The following is a 25,134-nucleotide window of genomic DNA, read 5'->3' on the forward strand; positions in this document are numbered from 1 at the left end:
TCCCATGATGCAATCTCTAGTCCCGAAGCCGGGGTGGGGGGGGAAGGGCTGCCGCCCGGGAGGCCCTCACTGCCCACCCGGCTGCCGGAGGAGCACCGGGCAGAGGAGAGGGGCCTGGCCCTCGACGGGGATCAGCTCCAACCCCACGGAACGTCCCCCGGCTCGGCCCAGCGCCTCTGGGGTGGACAGGGAGCCTGCTCAGATGCACGCGGCTGCCAGCCAGCCGCCCAGACCCGCTGTGGCCGCGACTCTGGGGGATAAAGGTCACTCTCGTCACATGTGGGTTGGATGCCGGAGTCCACGGCCACAAATAATTCCCGGGGAAGGGACTGCACGCTGGGCCCAGGCCGGGCTGGCGACGGGATCAGGCGGGGAAGGAGAAGCCTTGCCCGCCAGCCTCGAGGTGGCCCCGCCGCGTGTGTAGGTGCAGGGAGCCCCCCACGGCAGCTCCCGAAATCGGGGCTCCTCACCACCCCGGGCAGAGGCGGCTGAGCTCGGAGACAGGCCGGGCGCAGCGGCTCAGAAAACAGGAGGAAATATGGTGAATCCTTAAACGGAACCAGATGGGCTTTGGGAGATAAAGGGAGATTTCTGGAAGGTTCCTGTGAGTTCCTGGGGACTGGGGTAACGGTCAGTGAGGACAAGTTGGGAAAACATTCACATGGACTTCCTGAGGTTAGAAAGACTTGCGGTGGGGAGTCAGTGGGAAAAACAGAGCTGCACAGGGCGGGGGCCGGGGAGGGGACATGGGCGCAGCCGTCCCCACTGCGCACGCCTGAAATCAGAGGAGGGCGTTGTCTGCACCGGGACGGGGGTGTGCGGGGGAGACCCCGGGACGGTCTCCGCACACCGCAGGCTCGTGCTCCTCCCGATTTAAGGGGTGCAGATCCCCTCCAGCAACTCACCAGCCAACGTCTCCTGAGCGCCCCACACTGTGTCGGCCGGCCGGCGTGCAAAGAGGGCACAGAAAAACACACGGACCCCCTAACGCCACACTTCACGCGCGGGGAAAGGGAACGACGGGCCAGGGGTTGTGGGTGCTCTGCTCTGGGGAGAAGGGAGAAGGCGGCTCTCTGCAGAAAGGGTGATGACGAGCTTGGGCTTTGACGTGCGAGTAGGAGTCTGTCAGGTTGGAGGGGCAAATGGGGAACTGCCCCTCGATTCTCTGCTCCTGCTGACCAAAGCGGTGACGTTCTGTTGACGCCTCCTGCCTGACCAGGAAGAAGCCGGGGCAGCCTCGAGCACATTCAGGCCTGTGATTGATTTGACCCAATCAGACTGTGAGTGGGGGGCTGTTCCCATGTTCCGAGCAAGGGGGAGTCTATGCAGCCTCTCTCCTAAATTCTCTGTCCCACTAGCCCATTACTCTGCCTAAATCCAGTCATTCAAAGCCTACTTGTTTGGGTTTTTGCGAGAGGAGAGCTCAGGCTGGGGGCTCTGAGTTTGGGGCTTGGAAGCGTGAGGGGTCTGGGGTTTTACGTGTGTGGACGCCTTTCATGGAGAGGGTCCAGCTTCCAGCAGATATGAGTGATACCGCGAGAGAACGAGGCGTGGTGTTCAGGCGTGGGTTCTGTGCTCGCTGGGTGAGGCCACCGCGCTCAGGCCTGCTCTCGGGGGTGTTCCGTGTCTCTGTCCACGTGGCCCTTGTGAACAACAGCCCCTGAAATAGCGGCTTGCCTGTTTCCTGGGTGAGGAAAGATGGGGGCAGAGAACGGAAGGGCCACCAAGGAGAGCTGGGGAGGACATCACTTTGGCCCAAGGTTTAAAGGTAGCCGGCTTGCTGGGCCCACCCTGCCTGCTCTGATTCAGGATGGAGGAGCTAAAATCAGACAGGACGAAACCACCCTGGAGATCTGGCGGGAAGGACAGACGGGCGTTTCAGGTTGGTGGTGGTGGGGGTTCCTGGGTGTCGTCTCTGCCTTCTGTGGCCACCGGCAATCCGCCTCCTTTGTCTTCTCTAGAGTCGCTTGGTCACTCTCTCGGTCACAGGAATACATGAAGCTTCTGTCTCCTGGATGAGGGGCGGGCCCCACACTGCAGAGTCCGGCCAGGAGCCAGGCACACGTGTGGCTGAGATGGTGGGATGGCGGTGGCCACTGCCAGCTGGGTCCGTGGCCGTGGGCTGCTAACTGCCCCCAGTGGTGCTGTCACCTTGCACCTGTGGGCCGTGCGCACCTGACTTGGCCTCTCGGGGCCTCGGGTTTTCTCTCCTCTGAGACGGCCCAGCAGCACCCACCCCACGGGGCTGGGAGGGTGAAAGGAAGGGTGTGTTTTGGGAGATGAAAAGAACGGACCTTTCAGTTTTAACTCATTACCGGAGAAAGGTTCTCCAGGTTCCCCCAAATCTCCCAAAGGATCATAGGGCTCTGAAGTCCCATTTCCAATCCAATACAATCCCTGTCACAATGCAGATGTCTTTTTTTGCCAAAATTGCCGAGATGACCCTCAATCTCATATGGAAATGTGAGGGACCCAGAATAGCCAAAGCTATCTTGAAAGAAGGGCAAAGTTGGGAGACTCACACGTCCCGTAACTACATTCTGCGGTAACCGCGACTGCGTACTGGGTGAGAATGGCTACACGGATGAATAGAATAGAACGGACTGGAATAGAGCCCAGAAATAAATGCTCACGTTTGTAGTCAAGGGATGTTTGACAAGGGGGTCAGGCTACTCTGTGGGGCGACAACAGTCTGTACAACCAAGGCTGCTGGGCCATGGTTCATCCACACACGAGAATGAAGTTGGATCCCTACCTCACACCACACACAAACAGCAGGTCAGGAGCCTAAATGTAAGAGACGAAAGCGTGAGACTTGCAGGAAAGCAGTAATAAATCCTCGTGACCTTGAGTTAGACAAGGACTTCTTGGCTCTGACACCAAAAGCACCAACGACAAAAGAAAAAAATAGATGAACAGGATGTCGTCCAAACGAAAACTTGTGTGCTGCAAATGAAGTCACCCAGAAAGTAAAAAGGCAACCCATAGACTCTATCCGGTAAGGGACTGGGATCCAGAATATGTAATGAGCTCTTACAACTCAACAATAGAAAGGCAAGGTATCCAAAGAAAAACTGGGCAAGTGACCCGAACAGGCATTTTTCCAAAGAAAATGCGCAAATGGCCAAGCGGCACGGGAAAAGACGTTCAGCATTCCCAGTCATGGGGAAATGCAAATCGAAACCACGCTGAGACCCACGTCACGCCCACCAGCATGGCTAGAGTCAAAATAACAGGGAGCAACTGTGGGTGAGGGGCCCCTGTCCCGCGGATGGGTGGGAGGGGACACAGCCACCTTGGCGAACAGTCTGCCTGTTCCTCACGGTGTTAGAGCGCCAGGAGATGGTCCACCCCTAGGTGTGTGTGCCTCTGAGTGATGAAGACCTACATCCGTGAAAATGTGCGTACGTGCACATTCACAGAGGCGTTACTCATAACAGCCAGCCGGACATCTGTCAGCGCACAAAGGGGTAAACTCCCCACGGTGTATCCGCACAAGGAAGTCGTATTTAGTTTCCACATGGTGCTAACACGTGCCACGACATGGAAGAGCCTGGAATGCATTATGCTAAGGGACAGAAGCCACCAATTACCGGCCACATTTCTGTAAATGCTGAAGCCCAGGGAACCCCAGGGTGGAGCAGAGGTTGCAGGGGCCCGGGGAGGGGGCGTGATGGGGGCGTGTTTTTGGAGCGACGGACGTGTTCTGGACTTCATGCTGGTGGCTGCACAGCTCCGTGAGCACATGGAAACCCGCTGACCTGCACGCCATGAAAGGGCAAATTTTACGGTGTGTGAGTTATACCTAAATAAAGCCGTTTAGAAAAAAAATGCCACTTCTTCTGCCCTCTCCCTACCATCTGGTTGCAGCAGAGACGGAGTGAAGATAGGAGCCAGAGACCCCTCAGACCCGTTTCCGGCGTGAAGATCCTGATGCTGGCTGGGGTCCCAGGGTCACGCCATCGGTGCCCGGCCGGGAAGCAGCCGAGTGCCGGAGGGCAGGTTGGGGGCCCTCAGGCTGTTGGTGCCGGCTGGGGCTCGCAGGGCTGTGGGGGCCGAGCCCCGCCAGGCTCTGGGGTGTGTGCGGGGGGGGGGGTGTGCCCTCCTGAGTGCACCTGTGCCACGACCTGCCGTGCGCCTCTGCCTTATCGCGCCCCCTTCACTTAGTTCCCAGCTCTGACCTCCCAGAGCGCCCTGGGGACCAAATGCGAGTGAAGAGTCACACCCTCCACCAAATGAGCCAGCCGGGTGCCCCGACGACGTGAAGTTTTAACTTTATTTCACTGTAATTCACTCACGTGGCAGTGGCCACACCGGCCAATGGCAGCTCTGAACCACTCTGGCTGCGGCCTGTAGACACCAAGTCTGCAGACAGAGTTTCAGGCTTGTTATTGGGCCCAGAGCTTGCGGGGACTAAAGTGTTGGCTCTACGGGCAGAGACCAAGGGAACACGGTGGCCGCGCCCTCAGGCTCCAGCGGGACGAACGGTGTGGAGGCTGGTGTCCGAGCCGTGCCGGGGCTGGGGCACTCGGGGCCGGGGGCCGCCCGCCCTGCTGGGCTCTGAACGCTTCTCACACCGCCCGCTCTGGGAGGATCGCCGCGCCTCCCCCTTCGTGGCAGCCCGGTGGCCAATTCTGGGCCGAGGCCGTGGGGCGGACTCACGTGGCACAGAGCCGAACCGCGAGGGTGGAGGCGGGGGTCTCCGCGAGGTGGGCCGACCGGGAGCCCGAGAAGCAGGGCCAGGGCCCTCGCCGTCCAGACAGAGAGCCTGAGCCAGGAAAGAGAGGACGCGGCCCGCCTCCCCTCGTCCTGACGTGCGTTCTCTCTCAGCCGGCGAGCATCTACGAGCACCTTCTGTACACACGGCCCTGACCCAGCGCCTTCCCAACCGGGGACCCCAGGGGCACACGCGGCCATGAGCAGGAGGAGGCGGCGGACGTGGGGTCCTCCTGATGGGAGGAAGCCGGAAACAGGGGTGCTGGGAAGCCGGCCGGGTGGGCCGCGCTCACTCGGCCAAGGGAAGCAACCACTGAAACCGATTGTTAGCACACACGAAGCACCACATTTAAATAGATTCACTCTCGGAAAAACAAAAGAGGAATGAACTTTATCTTAAGAGACCCGGCCAGACTCAGAGATGAAATATTTTTACCATTAATACCGTCTGGACGCATATGTAATTGCTTCATAAGAGCTCGGGGCCTCCCCGGCCAGCAGCAAGGACAGCGGGTCAGACGGCAGATGGCCAGACCTCCGTCCCGCCTTTTCCGATGTCCGCCCTGGTGTCAGTGACATCCTGGGTCTCGGGCCACCAGGAAGACCCGGACCCTCCTGGTCAAGGTCACCAGGGACATCTGTTTCTCACGGGCCCCGCAGGGAAAGGCCGTGTTTGAGCTGCGCTTGGCCACACCAAAGTGGGGCCGTGAGCTTCTCTGAGCCTCAGTTTCCTTGTCTTCATTATTTATTTATTTTTTTATTGTAATGCTTATTTTTGAGGGAGAGACAGAGAGGGCACGAGCAGGGGAGGGGCAGACAGAGAGAGGGGGAGACACAGAATCCGAAGGAGGCTCCAGGCTCCGAGCTCTCGGCACAGAGCCCGACGCGGGGCTCGAACCCACGGACTGTGAGATCGCGACCTGAGCTGAAGTTGGACGCTTCACCGACTGAGTCCCACTGAGTCCCACCCAGGCGCCCTTCAGTGTCCGTGTCTTTAAAATGGGCGCAATTATGTCCTCAGCACAAACGCTGTCGTGAAGGTGAGGGCCTGGAAGCAGCTGGGACTAGGACTGTCACCCTGAGAACAGCCCGCCACTGTCCCGGCCTGGGACGCGGAGCCCTGAGCGGGGGGGGGCCTGCTGGGCCGGGGGGTATGTGTGACAGCGTTTCCCAACAGCTCACAAGAAGGGTGTGCACAGACGGAGGTGACAGACGAGAGGGCAGAAACAAAGCCATCCTCCCCAGGGACACCTGAGGGGAGGCCACCCTGACCAGCAGCCAATGCCCCGAGAGTTTCCTCCAGTGGTTCCTGGGGCTTCCTGCCCCGCAGGCCCTCCCTGTGCCCCACGCGGGCATGTTCGGGACTAACGACCTGGCCCAGACACGGGCAAACGCCTGCGTCCCCCACCCCAGCGGAGTCTCTCGTGAGGCGTGCTTGCGATGGCTTTGTTCCAGTGAGTGCTCTTGGGTCCCTGCGGAGGCCCCCAGGGGGCTGGGACTCTAAAACGCCACTGACGCTTGCCTGTTAGGTGTTCCAAGGGACACCAGTCCTCCCTGCCACGGGCACATCCAACTGTGGCCAACCGCCAAAGCGCCTGTGTGTGCAAGGCCCAGGGGCACCACCAAGCGCTGTCGAGATTCGCCGGGGGACGTGCACCCTGTGCGTGGGGTCCAGCTCCACCGGAGAAGAGAAGGTGTTGCGTCCGGCACGACCTGGGCCACAGCTGGTGAGGCCACTGGCTTGTGCGGGGACTGGGCTCTGTCCGTGGACGCCGTCCACCACCCACCAGCGTTGCTGAAATCAGAGGCCTCGGGGCCGAGAGAAGTCACCAACAGCAGGGTAGAGACATCCCAAGTCTTTATCCCCTCGAACAACGCAGGTCAGACGGTGTGAGCCAAACGCACAGAGCTGGGCCCTCCTGGCCTGGCTCCGAGGCGTCTAGGACCCCGGGTCCGTCCTCATCTGCAGGGGCGCACCGTCTCCGTCACAGCAGCCAGCAAAGAGACCACACACGAGCCGCTGTATAAAGACACGATCCCCTCCAACAAATATCCCGCCAGCCCGCAGCTCCCCCTGGGCAGTGCTAGCCTCATAAATCCAGAGCGGGAAGCTCGGGGCAGACGCCGTCACCCTGGGCATCTCTCTCGCGCGAGGGCCCCTGCAGAGGGAAAGCCCTCTGGCCTCCAGCGGCCGCGTCCGGAGGGGTGGCTCCTATAGGGTCTGACCCACAGCCACTGCCCCAGAAGAGACAGGCTGCTGTGCCTGAGACCCCAGGCTCTGACGCCCACTGTGGACGGCCAGCGGTGGGTCTCCGCCGGGTCCAGCCTGTGGCCCCAGAAAGCTGGAGCCTCGAGACGAGCCCCCTCAGATCATCAAAGATGCTGTCCTTGCCACGCGTCCACGGAAGCTAGAGCTGCGTTGCGGGCTCCCTGTGGCTCCTGCTCCAAAAGGCAACCTGCACGTGCCTGGAGCACCCACCTTCTGTCCTGTCTGACCCTGCTCTGTCCCCCTCGGCCCTGGCACGCCAGCCGTCCCTCTGCAGCCCAGAGACTCTGGCAGGACAGGCCCGGACTCTGCATGCTCAGCAAACACCTGCTCTGTGTCCGTGGCCTCCCAGCTGTGGCCTCCCAGCTGCACCACCTGGGCTGGAGAAGCTCACGGTCAAAGCCCAAAGTCAGGAGGGCCGCCCCGAGGCTGGAGAGGGGCCGCTCCTCAGGCGGGAGGTGTGGGCCCTGTGGGGCGTGGGGCTTGGCTTCAGAGCCGAGAGGAATTTCCCACAGACCCGTCCATTAACGGGATGCCCTCCCGCCTGCACTTTGTGGGCTCTCTGTCTCCGGAGGAACCCACTCGGGAGGGCGGGTTCCGCTCGGATGGCTGCCTCCATCGGAGGCCCTGGGCCAAGTCCCCTTGGCACATGACGGCAGCTCCGAACACGAGTCTGAAGTCACGAGAGCCTTAAGTGCCTCCGTGTCGTGTGCCCCAGTGTGAACTGTGGGAGCAGCTGGGGACGCGTCTGGGTCTCGCCCCCCATGGCTTCCGTCTGGGTCGCCGTGGACCTGTGGTGGCCTCCAGCCTTGCTCCGGACGGAGCTTCCCGGGTGGGTCCGGGCGGTGGAGGGCTCCTCTGGGGACAGGGTGGTCGTGGGACGTGGTGACACCCGGCCTGGCAAGCTATGGTGGGGGATCCACCCCGGGAGGAAGGGCCCTCCGGTGGCTGCCGCTCAGGGACTGGGAGCCATGGCCCACAGGCCCTCCCTCAAAGCCGAGGAAGTGAGGCGGGGCCACGTGGGGAGCCCGCGGTTTGGGGCCCAGGGCCGCGGTCCCCACCCTGGGCGCTGCAGCAGGCCGGCGGTGGGCCAGATGATGGGGAACTCCTGTCTGCAGGTGCGGTTTTAAAGGATTTGGCCCATTTGCAAATCTGAAAACACAGGAAGGATATGCCTTCTGGGCAGCAGGCCCCATGTGCTCCCACAGCCCGGGGCCCACCCCACTCCCTCTCCTTCCATCTGCTCGGAGCCAGACCTCCCTCCCTCCCGGCTGCCAAGTCGAAGGACAGGTGCGGACGGGGGTCAGGGGCGGGGGTCTGTCCCAGCTGTGTGCTGTTGGTGGTGCCCCGGGCCCAAGGCCCGAGCCCCCAGGCCACACGGGGAGGCACACGGTAAGGGTACCACGACAGCGCTCGGGAAACGTGCTCAGGAGAAGAGGGGAAAAGTGGGTACGGACAGCAGGCGGGCCTGTCACACGGGGGCTGGCACCCCGTCGGGTCTTGATGGCGCACCGTGCGCTCGCAGGTGTCACCAAGACCCAGGGGACACGCCCGCTGGCCGCCAGCACCTGCTGAGGCTCAACCCGTCACTGGCCCCTGCTCGGCCAGCTGGTCTGCACCCACGCTGACTGCAAGTCACAGGGTTCCACGGGGCACGGTGCCCACGCGTGAGATGGCATCTGGCGCTCTGGGCCAGTGGGCGGGAGACATGACAACCCAAGTTTGGGAGGCACGCTGGTTCCACAGCCGTGTTTGTGCCTCTGACCCAACCGGCACCGAATGTCCCCGCCTCCAAACAGCGGCACAGCCGAGCCCCCTCGCCGCCCTTGGGCCCCGGGATCAGCCAGCAGATGTCCTGCTCTGTGGCCTCAGGGTTGTTGTGACACATCAGGGTCTCCAACGCCAGGCGGGGCCGCTTCCTGCCCTTGAGAGGCGATATCCTCTGCAGAGCAGGCCCCAGGTGAGAACCAGGCCGCCGGATGCGGGTTGCAGGACGCATGCCAGATGGAACCTGTGCCTCGACGGGCAGAAATCACGTCTGCTGTGACGTCCAGCATGCAGGAGGCACGGGCAGTCCTGGCCACGTGTTCACCAGCTCCCTCCTGGAGAAATGACTCTCCTGGCATGAACCCTCCCAGCGCCACAGGGTGCAGCGGTGGAGGAAGCTGACCCCCGGGCATTGTCCGGACCCCTCCCCACGTGTGTCTCGCGTGTGCAGGGGGCACGGTGTCCGTGGGCACAGCCAAGCTGTGCATCACAGGCCAGAGCTCTCAGCGGCTCTAACCAAAGCCCGCACACGATAGACCGTCACAGCCGACCTGTCAGCAAAGGGGCATCAAAGGCCACTGGCACCCGCCATGTACCTCAACCCTGCTGGTCCCGGGGCTGGAGGGGCGTGTGCTGCCTGGGGGCCAGCGGTGACCCTGCCAGCGTGGGCTGTGAACCAGTCTTCAGTCATTCCAACAACCTGCTGTCTACCCTTCCAGAATAACCCCCAGCCTTGTCTGTGACAGCCCCAGAGTTGAGGGGCCTGCACAAATGTTCTTGGTGTCAACCTACTCAATCATCTCCTGCCCCAAGTACTGGTCTGCAGGGATGGCCAGGGCCCAGGTTGAGGGACTTCAGGGTCTCTGAGAGGGAGCATGCATTTGTTTTTAGCCCCTGGACCTCAGGTTCCCTGAGGAAAGGGAGTCAGGTCACCAGGAAAGGCTTCATGGATGGGTGGCCCCTTCCTTCAAAGAACATGCCACCCAGTAACATGAGTTTGTATGTCTTGCCCGTGTCCTTGACCAGACTGGGAGCTCTGGAGGCAGAGACCACGGACCCATGCACTTAATGGGCACTGAATGAGTAGGTTTGCAATATAGCACTGAAGGCTGAGTTTACATGCCCTAAACCACAGGGGAAGTAGGGAGACAGCACTAGGCAAGTGGTGCGCCTACTTGGAGGGTAGGAGGGAAGGGGGGAAGGGGGGAAGGAGGGAAGGAGGGAAGGAGGGAAGGGGAGAAGGAAGGAAGGAAGGAAGGAAGGAAGGAAGGAAGGAAGGAAGGAAGGAAGGAAGACTACATCCACTGACTCGTCCACCCATCTACACATCCATCCATCCATCCACCCACCCACCCACAGGCCTCCATCAACGCAGGAGAGCGGGGGGAAGTAGGTTCACGTTTCTGGCTGCCAGGCGGGCCCCTGCCATTGTTCTCCATCATTCTGTAGGAAGGATGAAGAAGACCCCGGGGCCACCCCCGGCGCACTGGGCTCGAACTGTCAGGATTGCTCCTCAGAAGGACTGTGTCTTGCGGACCGGTGTTGGATAAATGATCCAAGACCAGGGAATTAAAGTTCAAAACAGCTTGGGTGCAAATCACATTTAGCTAGAAAAAAAACGTTCCATCACAGGCTGGCGGTGCTGATGTGTGGGAAAACGGTTTAGGGTAGTGACTGGAGAGCACTGGACGCTTCCCTGGCAGGTGTGGACACCGTGGCCAGTCTGCAGCGGGTCTGGCCTCTCACCCAGCTGCACGAGGTCTCCGGGCTCCCGCCTGCCTCCACGTCAGCCCTCACGTCCGGCATCCCCTCTCTCCCTTTCCCCGTCTTCCAGCGCCCGGCCCGTCACCGTGGCTCGCCTGCCGCTCGGCACCTTCCAGATGGGCGCCGCCACACGCGGGACTCGTGGATTCCCCACCGCAGCCCTGGTGACGCGGCTCCACCAGCCCCGTGCGTCTCCTTCCTCGTCACCTGCGCCCGACCAGCTGCTACTTCATTCATTCACTCATTCACTCTTTCATTCCGCAGACGTGTGTCGAAAAGCCACGGGATGCCATGCTTTGATGACCACAAAACTGTGCAAAACCCTACCTGGCAGAGCTGCCTTGTGGCTCCGCCTGGGGGTGGGCCTGGGGCTGGAGACACAGGAACCCAAGCCACACCTATTTACCGCCCGCGCCTCAGAGCCAGGATGGTTTACGTGCCCAACGTTCACTACGGTGAGATCACACGGGAAAGGTGAGGGCCCTAATCTTTAAGAATCCCTTAGAAGGAGGGGCACCTTGGTGGCTCAGTGGGTTAAGCGTCCAGCTCTTGGTTTCCGCTCAGGTCACGACCCCACAGTTCATGAGTTCGAGCCCCGCATGGGGCCCTGTGCTGACAGTGTGGAGCCTGCTTGGGATCCTCTGTTTCCCTCTCTCTCTGCCCCTCCCTCGCTCACTCGCTCGCTCTCTCTCTCAAAAATAAATAAACGTTAAAAAAAAAAAAAAGGAATCCCTTAGGAAGAGCATGACTCAGTCTCAAACGTGCTGCTGTTTGGGGCTCTTTGAACGGAGCCCCCACTAGCTCATTGTGTGAAGGCGTGCACAGACCCAGGCACCGTGCGGGGTGACAAGTCCCTTGGAGAAGGGGCGTTGTCTGCCACGCTGGAAGAACTTCCAAAACCCACCCCTTCTCCGCAAAAAAAATGCATCTTTATCCCTCCCTGTGGGCTCAGCTCAAGACGAAGCGGGAAGTAGCCAAGAGACAACCGCGAGATCAAGAGCACAGGAAATTTTGCCTTTCATCTGAAAATCCGTCCGTCAGCTGCAGAGGAAATGCAAAGCCGGATGGATGCCTCGGTGGCGGCTCGGACCGCATATTAGTTCCTGCTGGTGTGAAGGAGCCTGTGGCCGCGGCCCCGTGTGCGCTGAGCGCCTCGTCTCTCTGGGACGGGGTCACCCCACCCACGCCGTCCGCTGCTGCCGTGGGAGCCCCGGGGGAGCGCCTGGTGGCTGCGACTTGGGAACGCACGGTGCCCAGCCGGGGGTGCCCCCCCTCCCCCGGGCTCTGAGATGGCCCCGGGCTCCGGACACTCAGGAATGCCCGTGGCCTTAAACGACAGAATGAGTTTTCTTGGCCAGAGAAAGCTATTTCCGGGTAGGCAGTGTTGCAAGGGATCCCCTCCCCCACCACATAAGACACGCGACGGGCCTGTGGTTGGAAGGTTGCGTACTTGGTCCCACAGATCCTAACGGGAAGTCCGCTGGCTGGGGCACGACTAGCGTCTGTTGTCAGGATCTCGCGGACCGAGAGAGGGCGCAGGCACACGCGGCCCGCGCACGCCTCTCCGTGGAGTCTGACCCCGCAGGGAGGTCCCAGCGCCATCCCTCATAAGCCAGGCTGTCCTGTCTGCCTCGGTTTCTTCGCTTGTAAGATGGCAAAAGTAATACGGATCCCTTATGGCACGAGGGTGGGTGTTTCGGTGTATCTGTCCCGTCGGTGTGCCGGCTCCCTGTCCTTATCACCACAGGAAGGCAGGATGCCTGGGCTGGGTCCTTCCTGGCCGACACACGTAACAGGTGCTCAAGAAACGTGTGCTGAGTTCACGACTACAGAGGAGTGTGCCTGCCAAAGGAGTACTGGAGAAAGGAAGCATCATGAGGGCCACAAGGAAGAAGCAAGCCCTCAGGACTGAGGAGGTGGGGGAGGCTTCCCGGAGGAGGTGGCCATGAAGACGGAAAGATTCGGGTGGGTGTAGGGGAAGCAGATAACGTTCCAGGCCAGAGAAGTGAAACAAAGATACACACGAGGAATCAAAAACGGGTCCTGCCGCCACGGGGCCCGGGTGACAGAGCAGAACAAACACGTCAGAAGACACACAACCCCTCGGTCACCCTCCCCGGGAGCTCCTGTGGGTACGCCAGGGAAACAGGGGGTAAAGCACCAAAGGGAAAGATGGGTCTCGGGACGGGGGGACCGGCACCAGAGCAGAGGGAGGACACTTCCGGGAAGGTGGAGGAAGGAGGCTCCCAGAGTGCCCCTCGCGCACCAGGCACGGAGCGCGACCCGTCCAGGCTGGAGCAGGCGGAAAGCTCCGGAAGAGATTTCTTCACAGAGACGAGACGGAAGACGGTCTGACGTGTGTGACGGTACGGGGAGGGGACTCCCGCGACTGGGAGGGAGCCGGGTTCGAGCTGGCGGTTGGTGCACAGGAGGCCGAGCTGGGCCACCTCAGCCAGCCATCAGAGACCCCAGACCCTCGTGACCAGGGCACGACAAAGGAAAGGATGTCGTGGTCCACGACAAGACTCAGCCGGAACCGTGGCTGTGTGAGGGGCACCCAGTCGGCACTGCCATGGACCTAAGCAAGGGGGCCAGGTGGTGGGGAATGAACACGCTGCCTGAATCGGGACACGGGGGCAAAGGCCACGAGAATCCGCTGCGTGAAGTGAGCGGGAATCGGTGCCGAGGGGAGGACCTGCAGGGCGTGATTTCTCCCCAAACCTCGCAGAGCTCGTGGTCCTAAACAGCGAGTGTTCATAACCGCGGGGAAAGGGGAAGGGAAGGGAAGGGAAGGGGGCTGTGCCACCATTTGGTTGAAGAAGAAAAGGAGGGCCGGGGGCAGACACCGCATTCCCTCCCGTACCTGCTGGAGACAAAGCACCGGCAGGGGTGCGGCTCAGGTCGGGGACCGCTGTCTGCAGCCCCCACATGCCCAGCTGCCCCGGAAAGTGTGGGGGCTGGCTCCCGGGGGAGGTCGCAGCGAACAGGCAGGTACATGAGCACCTGGGGGTCGAGACCCGCAAAAACGTCAGATTTCGGCAGTAAGGACAGCTAGCCTGGTGCCCTGGGACTCAAGGCCCACGTCCCCTGTGCCACGCAGGGAGGAACCCTGGAAAGGGCTCTGTGGGAAGGACAGGGGCTTCTTGGGGGAGCAACTGGGGACCCGTGGCTTGGAGGGTTTCATCCACCTCAGGAGGGACAGGATGAGCGAAACCCCCAAGGGCCAAAAGCCATCTCAGGGTAGGAATCACATCCCCGGCCCGCTGACCGGAACCACCGGGCGTTCACGTGTGTAGGGGGCTCAGAAACAGACAGAATGCTGGCCTCCTAGACTTGGTGCCCCCTGTGGGCCGAGCCACCGCCAAGGGACGCGGGGCCTGACTGTGAGTCGGCAGGAAGCCCGCACCTGTTGGATCAGCTGTCTCCACCACATATACCCGCGTCGGTCCCCGCCCACGCCCAGTCCCCCTCCCCGCCCAGCGGGTGACGTGGACCCGCCCGCACGCGGGAGAGGCGCCTGGCCTCGGCTCAGACGGGCAGGGTCCTCTACCCCCAGGGGCTGTGACTCGAGGGAGCCCTGCAAAGCTCAGGGGCAGGTGAGAGAGAAGGGCCAGACCCCGGGGGCATCATTCACCCCTGCGGCTCACCCTGCCTTGTTACCGGCTCGTCCGCCCGGCCTCCCCTCTGTCTGCCCCTCGATCGTCTTTGTGTCTGACACATTCCAGAGCAGAAGGGCAGACAGCCACACACAGCATCCCTGGACACTCCGGCTCGCAGACGTCACCTACGGGTCGGTATCTGCCTATGCGGTTTATCTTCAGGGAAGAAGTACAAACGGAAAGTGCGCACGTTGTGAGTGTGCTAACCACGGCCGGCGTGGCCCAAACCCTGCCGAGATACGGACCGTCTCTATCGCCCCGGAAAGACGCCTGTGGCCCCCGCCAGCGCCCCACACGGCCAGCCGCTTACACTCAGCGCTGGCTCCCGTGAATGTCAAAGGCTAAAACAGACCGTTCGTGCGGCAGCGTCTCGCATCCTTAGACATGAGAGAAGAGAACGAGCTGGCAGATAGGACGTAACACGCTGTCCCCGTTCCTGACGCCCTCGCGCAGGCCCCGCTGGTTCCCGTTAAGCTGAATGCCAAGGCGTTTTGGAGCCCGTGTGCCAGCCGGAAAGTAGTGCCCCCCCCGGGTCACCCTGCACCCCCCCCCCCCAAAACCTTATCAGAAAGAAGCCTGGGAGACCAGGAAGCCACTTCCGGGGGGGGCGGGGTTCTACAAGGTGCAGGAACCAGCAGCTGGTCCCCGCGGGGTTCGTGAGACGCGGCGGCCGCCTGCCACGGGCATCCCACCGCCGCGGGCCGGCCGACCTCACGAGGTCATGCGCGCAGGTGCCTTCTCGGGTGGGCACTTGGACCAGCTGGCGGGTGAGGGTGTCGGGTCACAAGGGGGCGTCTGGACACGCGCTGGCTGCGTGCTCTGTGAAGCCCCCCGGCCGCACCCCACCTGTCACACACGCTCCCGCCGCACACGTTGGCTCCAGATGTTGCCACAGCCTCGTCGGCAGGGTGGACGTCCGGAGACCGCTCCCTTCCCGGGGGGAAGTCGGAAAGGCGGAGGCCGAGGCAACACAAGCACCTCCGTCCCCTCCAGGCCCAGCGACGACCCCGGGTGCTTCTCAACAGGGCACCGGGGGGCTGCTACCCAGCGCTCAGGTCCCGCCTTTGACGTGGTCCCCGTGGCTCAGGCCAAAAACGCAGGCCCAGAGGCGCTATTCCTGACCCGTCTGTAGCCCGCGGCCCCCATCCGGGGCTCCCCCCGCCCTCCCGCCCTCCCGAGCCAGCACGGCCGCCAAGCCGTCCCCATCAATCGCCCGGGATGGGGCCGAAGACGGTTTCCACCCTCGGTGCCTCCCGAGAACCACTCAGAGCTCGGGTCATGTCTCTTTGTCCACGGTCACCCCGACCCTCGCGCCAACGTCCGCTCAACACCGACCACGCACCAGCGTCAACACGCGCGCAACGCGACCCGCGATGACAGCGTCAGTGAAATAAGGCGGGAGGTGGGGCCGAATCAAACGGCGGAGAGGAGAGCACGCTCCTTACCTTTGCGATCCGCAGTCACAGCCGCTTCTTCCGCTGGTCACTGTCTACACAGCTGCCTCTCAGCCACCAGCAGACTCTGTGGATTACAAGCGAGTGTTTAGACAGACAGCCCCAAGCCGCAGAACCAGGGCCTGCCGGCCTCATGACTGCCACACTCCAGTCCCCGGCGCACAGGGACAGGACCCTAGCTAAAGGCTCTCCCCACGGTCACCCTCCCTGTCCCCACCCAGATCCACGTCAGCGATTCAGTGGCGCTCGGCTTTCCCTGCACACTGCCATGGCCACATGCGGACGCCCACGGACACAAGGGGTCGCCTGCAGGCACAGTCTGATCAAGCTTCTCGGCACTGCTCCCTGCACAATGTCCTTCTTTTTCTCACCCAACTACCTGGGCAGAAATCGAACGTGCTCTTGTGGTCCCCGTGTGGCGTCCCTGCGAGGAGGGGTATCCCGCTCGGACCCCCCCTCACCACGGGTGTCTGCTTTCTGCCCTGAGCAGGGGGCTCCTGCCCAGGGAGGGGACCTTATGCAGGCTTCTCAAGCGGACCCTCGCCCACGTGGGTCTCTGCTGCTCGGCCAGCCCTCTCGTCGTCCTCCTCCAGGACTCCATGTGTCACTCCGGACCTCCCGGCCAGCAGCTGTGCCTGGGAACCTCCCAGGGTCCCCCGCCCTCTTGGTCGGTCCTCTGTGAGCTTGCTCTTCGTCTTGCCAAGAAGTTGGACGCCGACCAGACACTTCTTCCCGGTCCACGGTCCCAGGTGGCTTCGGGGGAGGGGCGAGTCAACACTGTGACACACACACACTCAGAAGCCGCGAGGAATTCAGAGTCGACCGTGTCCTGGCACAGCCTCTGGGCGGACCTGAAGGGAGCCTGCGCCCGCTGTCTTTCAGAGCCTCAGGCCGCGCGCTTTGGGCAAGAACGCTAGAGCCGTGCTGGCCTCCCTCCCGGGAGGGGGGTGAGGCTGTGGGGACGCGTGAAGCTCTGCGGTGGGCGGTCTGGGGGCTGCGGGGGCACCTTCTGTGCCTCCCCAGCACCCGCCCCTCGAACCGACTCTCTCCGATCTGAAGTGGCCCCCGGAGACGTGGTCTCCTACCCTCCGGTGACATTTCACATTAGTAAGGAAACTTCAGTCTCAGCCGCGTCCTCGTGAAGCCGGCGGGCTCCTTCCCCCCGCCCTCCCGGCTTTATCTGGAATCAGTCGGACTGTCAGCAAAACGTAAAAAATAGTTGTTTTCCGAGCCCAAATACAGCGCGGGCTTCTAACTCATCTGCCGTCTAATTAACAGTTCCCAGGCCGCCCTGGCCCGTGGGAACATCTGGGCCCCATCCCTCCAGGCCCCAGACCTCGAGGGAGGGGCGCGCGGCTCTCAGAGACCCTCTGCCTCGGTCTTCCTTTGAAATCCCTAAGTGGGAGGACGCTGGTGTGCGTGCGTGTGTGTGCACGCGTTTGTGAAATAGCTGTTTGCACGGTGCCTGGCGGTGCCCCGTGAGCCAGCGTCCTGCAGGCCCCGTCGGGGCCAAGACGACCCGCTCTGGGTCCGCGGCGGCGAGGGAAAAGCAAAGGCGTGTGCTGAGGCCCCCGCGAAGCTGCTGCCTGATTTCCAGGGCCCTTCCGTGTTGTTGAGACTTTCCCTGGGTGTGACGGGCTCGCGGACAGGTGGACACACGGCCCGCGGGGAAAGCCGCGTGGAGGCGGAGGCCCCGGTGGGGGGCCAGCCTGACGGACGCGGCGTGGGGCGCTCAGCTGGGCAGCTTTTCTTGGTGGAACCAGCCTGGCTTCCCTCATTCAACTGTGTGCTTACGAGCGTCACGGGGTCGAATGCACACGGCGTCACGTCCACCGTCCTGACCCCTTTTAGGGGTGGAGGTCGTGGCCTGACGCTCGTTCACGATGCCGAGCGGCTGTCCCCGCGGCCTGACCGTTCGGCTTGTAGAGCGGAAGCTCGGTCTTCGTCAAAGACTCGCCGCCTGCCCTTCACACCCCTGCTCCCACATCTACTCTCTGTGTCTGTGAATCTGACGCCCGCCCCCGGCCTCGTGTCCATGGATCCCACCAGGGCTCGCCCTGCAGGGGTGTCCTCAGGTCCACCCACGAGGTGCGGCTGGCGTCGGGCATCCCTTTCCCCGCAAGGCGGGATGCCGCCCCGTCGTGTCATTCACACCGTGCTGACTGTCGCGTCCGCCGCTGGCTGCTGTGAACGCGTGTGCCAACGGGGACCCGCTCTCACGTCTCGTGGGCGCGTGAGCGCAGGGGGCAGCGCGGGTCATCGTTAACGTTCTCCAACAGTGGTGGCACCAACGGGTGTGAGCGGCGCCTCTCTCTGCTTCTCATCTGCACGTCCCCGACGACGACGGACGGGGGGGGGGGGGGCGCGTCTTGACAGGTGCAGGACTTACCCACGTCTTCTCCTACGAAGCATGTGTTGTGCATACTGGCCCCTTGCTGGACGAACATGACCCTGGGGAGATGCTGTCGGGGCAGGGCCACCACTGTCCCCCTCCGAAGGCCGTTCTTTCCCTAACACGCCCCCTCGCCGGCACAGGAAGCGGCTTCCACCACCAACTTCATTCATGCATTCATTCATTCATTCACTTGTGATCGAGAACGTGTGCCACGGCCCCGGCCGCCCCCCACGCCCCTCCCCCGCTCTGGTCTCAGACACGGTCCCCCCGGGGCAGGCGGCTTCCCTCTTCCGAGCTGCGCAAGCCTCCCTCCCGCTTCCGAGGCCGCCCCCCTGCCCTCCCACCCCTCCCCGGGCGCTGGAGCACCGGGCCGCGCACCTCTGGGCCGCGGCGCCTTCCCCGGGAACCCACCCTCCACAGCCCCTGAAGCCTCCTGAGCCCCTGCCCACCCCTCCCCGGTGACCGCCACGCCTGTCCCTGCATTCCCGTGTGGTCCCTCAAAGCTGTGACAGCAGCGTTACCACAGGACGGTTATCGTTAGCAAGGACCAAGGTGACAGCGGCTCACGCCACCGAGTTCTGCCGCGAGCCCGCCCCGGAGCAGGACGTTCCCCGCCACGTGTCACCGGCTCCCCGCAACCCCGTAAGGCGGGTCCTGTTATTCCCACCATCTTACAGACGAGGACCCTCAGGCTCAGAGAGGCCAAGCAACTGGCCGGAAGCCACACAGCGAGCCAGCACAGCGCTGAGTCACGGTGCACAAGGACCCCGCCTGAGCGGTCTTCACGCCCCGGAGCAGGAAGCCAGGATGTGCGAGCCAGGGAAGGAGCGAAGGCTCAGGCAATCGGCACCCATCGCAGAGCCAGAGGGCCCGGCAGTCAGCCTCTGCCTGGAGCATCCCAACGCGAGCCGGCCCGCCCAGCGACCGGCCCTGCTTTCTGGAAGGGACGGAGAAGCAGCAGGAGGGAAAAGCCGAGAGAAAAGTAACAAGCAGAGGCAAGCCGCCTCGCAAAGCTGCTCCAAATCCTCGGGTTCCTGGACCCTGCGCGCAATCGGGGAAACAGCGGGCCACCCTGAGTGTCTCATTTCAGTGGCCGCAGGCGGTGCGGCAGCGACCAAGCGAGGACCGCGGGGAGCCACGGTGACGCACAGGCCGCTCCGGGAGCTGCGTGGACGTCTGGCCGCGCCCAGCGAGCGCGCTCTGCAGGCACGGGGGTGCCGCGATCCCCCCCTCACCCCGGGGTGGTGCGGGCCGTCAGCCACAGAGCACATCGGTGCCAGAAGGGGCCGCGGCCAGGGCTGGGAGGCCAGGAGGTCGGGGTGTGAGCCCCAGGTCGGGCTGGAGGGGCCTCGGTCTCTGTTGGGGGGGGAGGACGGGGGCTGCGGGCAGCCTCACCCTCGGGGCGCGGCTGTGCACAGTCACCACGAGGTGTGCGAGGGCAAGAGAACCCACATAACGCACCAGGTTCCCTGTGCTTCTCTGGGGAACCGGCTGTGGCACCGCGGGCAGGAGAACGGGAGGTCAAGGGCCGTGGAGCGCTAATCTGAGGGCGGGAGGCAGGAGGCGGGAGGGAGGGGCACGCAGGTGGGCTCTCGGTCCCCTGCGCCCCCAGGCAGCCCGCCCCCCTGACCCCAGGCGGCCTGCCTGCCGCCCAGCCAGTGCCCTGGGCTCTCGGACGGAGGGACGCGTGCTCCAGCCTGTGTGCTCCCTCGAGCGGTCCTGGGGGGTGGGCGGGCTCACCCTCCCTCTCTCCTCGGGGGCTCCCTGAGTGGCCAAACCGGGGTAACCGGGGTAACCGCCTGGCTCTGGGGCCCCCGTGAAGGAGACGCCCCTCTCGCACTGTTGGCATCTCCTCCCCAGATGAAAGCGGGAGCCCGTAACCTTCGCCTCAGCTCAGCCTTCCGCAGCAGCGGCCACGGCGGCCGGAGGCCACGGGCCCAGAGCCACAGATCTCTGCCGCGGGGTGCCCGACCGGGGCCAGAGAGGGGGAAACAGAGGCAGGCACGGGCCGTGGGTGGGTGTGGGGCCGAGCTCTCGCAGAGACTTGAGGGTCCCGTCAGGAGGAGCCGCCCGCTAACAGAGACCTTCCTTGCCTCGTGTGTCCCCTGGGCCCAGAAACACCTCAGATAAAGGGAGGATCGAGGGATTTGAGAAGCGGAGAGGTAGCTCCAGACTCCAGGGCGCTGCGCTTCCGTTGCCGATTCAAGGCACGACCCGGCCCTTTGGGGGAAGCCCGGCCCCCCCAGGGCTGCGACCCGCACACCTCCGCTCGGGGCCACCGCCCGCCCGGAACTGGGGGTCAGACGCGCCCCCACGGCTCCGCCAGGGTGGGACGTGCGGCGTTATCTTCTGTCATCTCTAGAGCAACCTAGACGCGGGCGTCCTCACCCCACTCGTCTCGGCACAGACGAGACCGCGAGAGGGAACCGCCCGCGAGGTCGTCGCACAGCAGAGGCCACGCTGTCTCCTGCACCTGACTCCTGATCCTCCCAGCTCCGTCCAGACAGGCGCCCGGGCGGCGAGACAGGCAGATGGGAAAGTGCCTCCTGGTCTGGCACAGGGACCGGGGGCCCAAACCCACAGGGCGAAGCGGGACCTCAGGCTCCTCCTGATACCTTGCCCCAGCAGCCTTGGTGGCCCGAGGGCAGCCCTGCTGACCCTCCCGACACCCATGCGGGGGAGATCCTTGCTGACCAACACGCGCACGAACATCCGTGTGCCCACATGTACACGTGCACCTTGTGTCTCGGGCATGCTGTCCCCGCGGGAGAGGCAGCTTGCGGTCAGCAGGCCCTCCCCCACCGCCCACCCGTGAAGGGAGCTCCCCAGGGTGGCTCGGGGGCAGGGAGGGAGCAGGGAGCCCGGCGTGGTGGGCTTGGAGAGTGGGCTCTCTTCTCACTAGGGTCAGGGTCCCTCTGGGCAGGAACTGTGTGTTTAGAGCCATGGTTCTCCAGATGGGGTCCCAGCGCCCTGGGAACTCAGTGGAAATGGGACCATGTCCCAGAGCCGTCCCCAAGGCAGGGGCTCAGGGCCAGCCACGGTCTGTGTGTCCTCGGGCGCTGACCGAGCTGGAGTCTCTGGACGTGTGTGTCAGGGCACAGGGAAGAGGGATGTCCCGGGGCCCCTGGCCTCGAGCCCCAGCCAGCTTCGTCCTGGGGTGCGGGCCTCTGTCTCGATGGGGGCTGGCTGGACGCGCTTGTCTGAACCTATCCAACAGGACCATTAAGATGTGGGGTTTCACTTTTTTCAGTATAATTTCCTGTCACGTTGGCTAACGTACAGTGCGCTCTTGGCCTCGGGGGCAGGTTCCCGTGATCCGTCGCTTACGTACAATGGCCAGTGCTCATCCCGACAAGTGCCCTCCTCGATGACCACCACCCATTCCCCCCGCCCACCCCCCCACAACCCTCTGTATTTAAGGGTCTCCGTATGTTCACTTTGCCGTCAAAGAACAGAAAGAACCACTAACAGAGGCTGACCCTGGTCGATGATCTTCCCGCTGAAAAACTCGGGGAGAAAGGTACGGATGTCTGCAACCAAATGCTCTGAACGTTGAGAAAAGATAAGGTTGAGGATTGGGAAGAAGAAACGAACCACAGTCGAAACCCGGTGGGGGCGGGGGCGGGGGGCCGTTGGTGTGACCCTCGTCTCCTGCAGGTCCCCGCAGCTCGGCCCCCAGCACAGACCCTCACCCTCACCGGACCTCGCCAGGCTGAGCGGACCCGACGGGCCCTTGGAGAGTCAGCGCGACCCCTGCTCGGGAGGCGGCTGGTGGCCGCGCACGGAACGCACCATGCAGACAAACCACGACAGAGCCGCAACAGCTACAGCCAGAGACTCAGAAAATTCAGACCAACTGTCCTCGGGGCGAGGCGCTGGGTCCACGCCAGGGACGGAGGGCAGGCTGGCCGGGCAGCAGGTGGCGAGGGCCCCCCTCTCCCGGAGCCGTGCATGCGCTCCCTCCTGAGACACCTGAAGACCCCACCTCTGTAGGAGGCCCCGTGACCTGTGCCGCCGCTGAGACCTGGCCAGGCCACCCCGTGTCCAGTATGTGGCCACTCCCGTGTCCCCATCCGCAGCTGGACCCCAGGACTTCCTCCCAGAGGCAGAGCTGCCCACACCTCCCCTTCTGTGTGGGGGCCCAGGCCCAGAACCCCCGGAAGCCGAGGTGTGGGGCCCGCCACAAGCTCACGGCCCTGGGGGAGGGAGGCGCCTCCGGACCTGCGCCCCGACCGTTTCTCTCCCCCCTCTTGCCCCGGGCCGGGCGGACCGGAAGCCAGCGGTCAGTTCGGTTCACAGAACAACTGGGAAGACAAGTTATTCCCTCCTCCCCTGGCTTTCCCTAATTAGCCTGGACGGTCCCGTGGCACTGGTGTGCCCAAGAGCCACAGACGGCACAGGACAAGATGCTCAACGTCACCCGTCCGGAGGGAGACGCCAGCTAACACAAGCAGGTGCCGGTCTACACCCACCAGAGCGGCTGGAACCCAGGACCCTGGCTGTACCGGGCGCTGGCAGGGCGTCGTGGCATCGGGAGCCCCCGCTCGCGGCTGGAGGGACGGCGCCCGCGGTGGCCCCTCGCAAGGCAGCCTGGCGGCACAGGCCATACGGCCCAGCACGTGCACTTGCAAGGGTTTAACCCGATGCACGGAAAACGCACGCTCCCAGAAACACACGTACGCGAGCCGTGCCCTCGCCACACACCGGGGTAACCGACGTGCCCTCTGCCAGGCTCGTGGAGGGTCCGGCTCGGTGCCACCGCCCCACGGGACGGCCTCCCGCGATGCTCAGCACGGGGGACCCTGAGGCGCACTTTGCCAAGTGGAAGAAGCCAGAAGCAGAGCCAAGCGGCCGTGGATCGCACGATTCCGTTCCCGTGACGCGGGGACACACAGCTGCAGGGAGGGAGACAAGGTGGTGACTGCGTGGGGCCGGCGGGGGCATGGGGGTCGCTTACGGAGACGGGCAGGGGGTGTTCAGGGGGGTGCAACGATCCTGGGCCGGGGGATACACGACCCCAAGAATCTGCTGCCCAGAGAACCGGGCTTCACTCGAGAGTGAACGGGAAAGTCTGCGAATTGAAAATCAACCAACCGGGAGATGGGAAACCCCAGGATGGGACGCAGCGGTGCCCCGAGCCCCTGACCGGATCATGCATGCGGACACGCCCTTCCTGTGCGGGGGGGGGGAGGGGGAAGTGGCCCAGGTAACCACGGAAACGGACGCCGAAGGCTGGACCCGGCTGCGCATCCAGACCACGGCCGGTAGAGTTGTTTCTCGTGCGACACCACTTGACTCTCACGCGTGGACGTGGGCTTGGACAGGAAGTCGGTGGGGCTGGGCGGGTGAGGGCGCCACGGGTCTGCCCGTCGGAGCCAGAGGCCGAGGTCACCTGCCCGCACACGGAGCCGTGAGCCAGGCCGGGCGGGTCTGCTGGCCCCACTGCACCAACGGGAGCCCAGCTCAGCGACACTCTCGCTGCCCTGGGGCGTGAGGCTGGGGCTCTGCGGGCGGCCGGGCCGTGTCGGGGCCGCTTCCCCAGGACACTGGCTCGCGGGGCTACCGGGGTGCGCCCGGTGCGTTCCCTGAGTCCTCGGAGCCTCTTCCTCGGGCCCTTTTCTCTTTCTTGGGAGGATGTTGGGTCTCAGAGCCAAGCCGGTGAAGTCACACATGGGGGTTGATGGAGGACAGGGCTGGTGACTCAGCCGCACGAGAGGGACGGGGTGCTTCCAGACCGGGCGGGGGAAGGCCCACGGGGCACATCTCCTCAGCGCCTCGGTGTCCCGCGTGGGGACACAGGCTGCTCGAAGGTCTCTCCTCACCCCTCCCCTGCCTCCAGCCTTGGGCTACGTCTTGGCGAGCAGATGAGGACGGAAAACCCGGGAGGCCGTGGCTCGTGGCTCATGAAACTTCGTGGAGGACACGCTTGCCACGAGCCACCAGGAGCGCCGCCCAGCAGCCCCGAGGAGGCAGCGATGTGTGCGGCCTGGGGGCAGGAGTGAGGGCAGGCTTGGTGCGGGGCCCGGGCCGAGTTCTAGAAGCACGAGTGGGAGCCTGGACACGGAGGGCGCAGGGAGAAGGGGCTGTTCAGGGCCGCAGGCCAGGCGGCCGAAAGGGCGGGAGCAGGTTGGGTGGGGCGGGGCAGGGCAGGCAAGGACTCCCAGAATGGAGGAGGTGGGTGTCTGGATGGGGGGCTGGGGCAGGGAAGTAGACGCCCCACGCCCCACCCGGAGGAGGACTGGGGAGAGGGTGGGGGGCCAGGGCACCACGGAGCATCCCCTCCCCTCTGCTGGCTCCCGCGCTGGGGAGGAGGAAAGCAGAGGGACACAGGGCAGTGCTGCCCGGAGAGCCTTCCCGGCGTGTCTGAGCCAGAGCCGGGCAGGACAAGGCCTGGGCTCTGTGGGCTCGTGGCAGTGACCCTGGCTCCTCTTGCAAGGACAGCCGGCCGGGCCTGGGGCCCCCTGGGAACAGGGAAGGTGCCCCGCAGGCCAGGCCTCCCCACGGGCACCCCAAGCCTGGACCCTGGGGCCCCCACGGTGCACATCCACCCACCCGCGGAGCCCCGTGAAGCTTCCCCTCCCTCAGGAACCACGGCCGCCCCTCGTGACCCGTGAGCTCCTTCTCGGGAGGCAGGGACCCCCGAGCTCCCCACATGACTGACCACGCGTTCCTGGGCGAAGCCGTGAGGATGGACTTCTGGAGAAGCTGCTGTGTGTGGCCCGGCTTCCCCGGTCAACCAGAGTCCAGACCCTTCCCCAGGTGCCCCCCACCCCCCGCCCAGGTCTCGTGCAGGGCACTGGGGTCCTGCCAGAGGCCAGGAGGCCTGCTGTCTCAGCTCCGCCAGGCTCCCTGCAGAAGGTGCTTTCCCTGCGGCCTGGGATCCCCCGCTGATCCAGCCTCCCCATGTAGGATGGCACGTTGTGCACCTGCTGACGGTGTTCAGGCCACACGATGGATGCCACGGGGCTCCTGGGAGGGAACTCTGAAGCTGTCCGCTTCCCCCCCGTGAGCCCCGAAGCAGCTCCCAGCCACCGTCGGCACGGAAGCCGAGCTCCTGAGGAGGGCGGGGCCTCCGACCCGACAGGCGCTCGTCCACCTGCCCAGCGGGCCCGC

At 64.0% G+C, this 25,134-nt stretch overlaps 1 protein-coding gene across 1 annotated transcript in view; it reads right to left on the reverse strand.

The window, feature by feature from the left end:
* Positions 1–15,435: 15,435 nt before the first annotated feature.
* The window catches only part of BANP (BTG3 associated nuclear protein), a 249,276-nt gene continuing 239,577 nt past the window's right edge, over positions 15,436–25,134 (reverse strand). The window contains exon 13 of the mRNA XM_053210470.1: positions 15,436–15,693. Coding sequence (XP_053066445.1) covers positions 15,655–15,693 — 39 coding nt within the window. The 3' untranslated portion in view covers positions 15,436–15,654. The remainder of the gene's footprint in view (positions 15,694–25,134) is intronic.

The sequence above is a fragment of the Acinonyx jubatus genome, chromosome E2, assembly GCF_027475565.1.
Source record: "Acinonyx jubatus isolate Ajub_Pintada_27869175 chromosome E2, VMU_Ajub_asm_v1.0, whole genome shotgun sequence".
Classification (NCBI taxonomy): Eukaryota; Metazoa; Chordata; class Mammalia; order Carnivora; family Felidae; genus Acinonyx; species Acinonyx jubatus.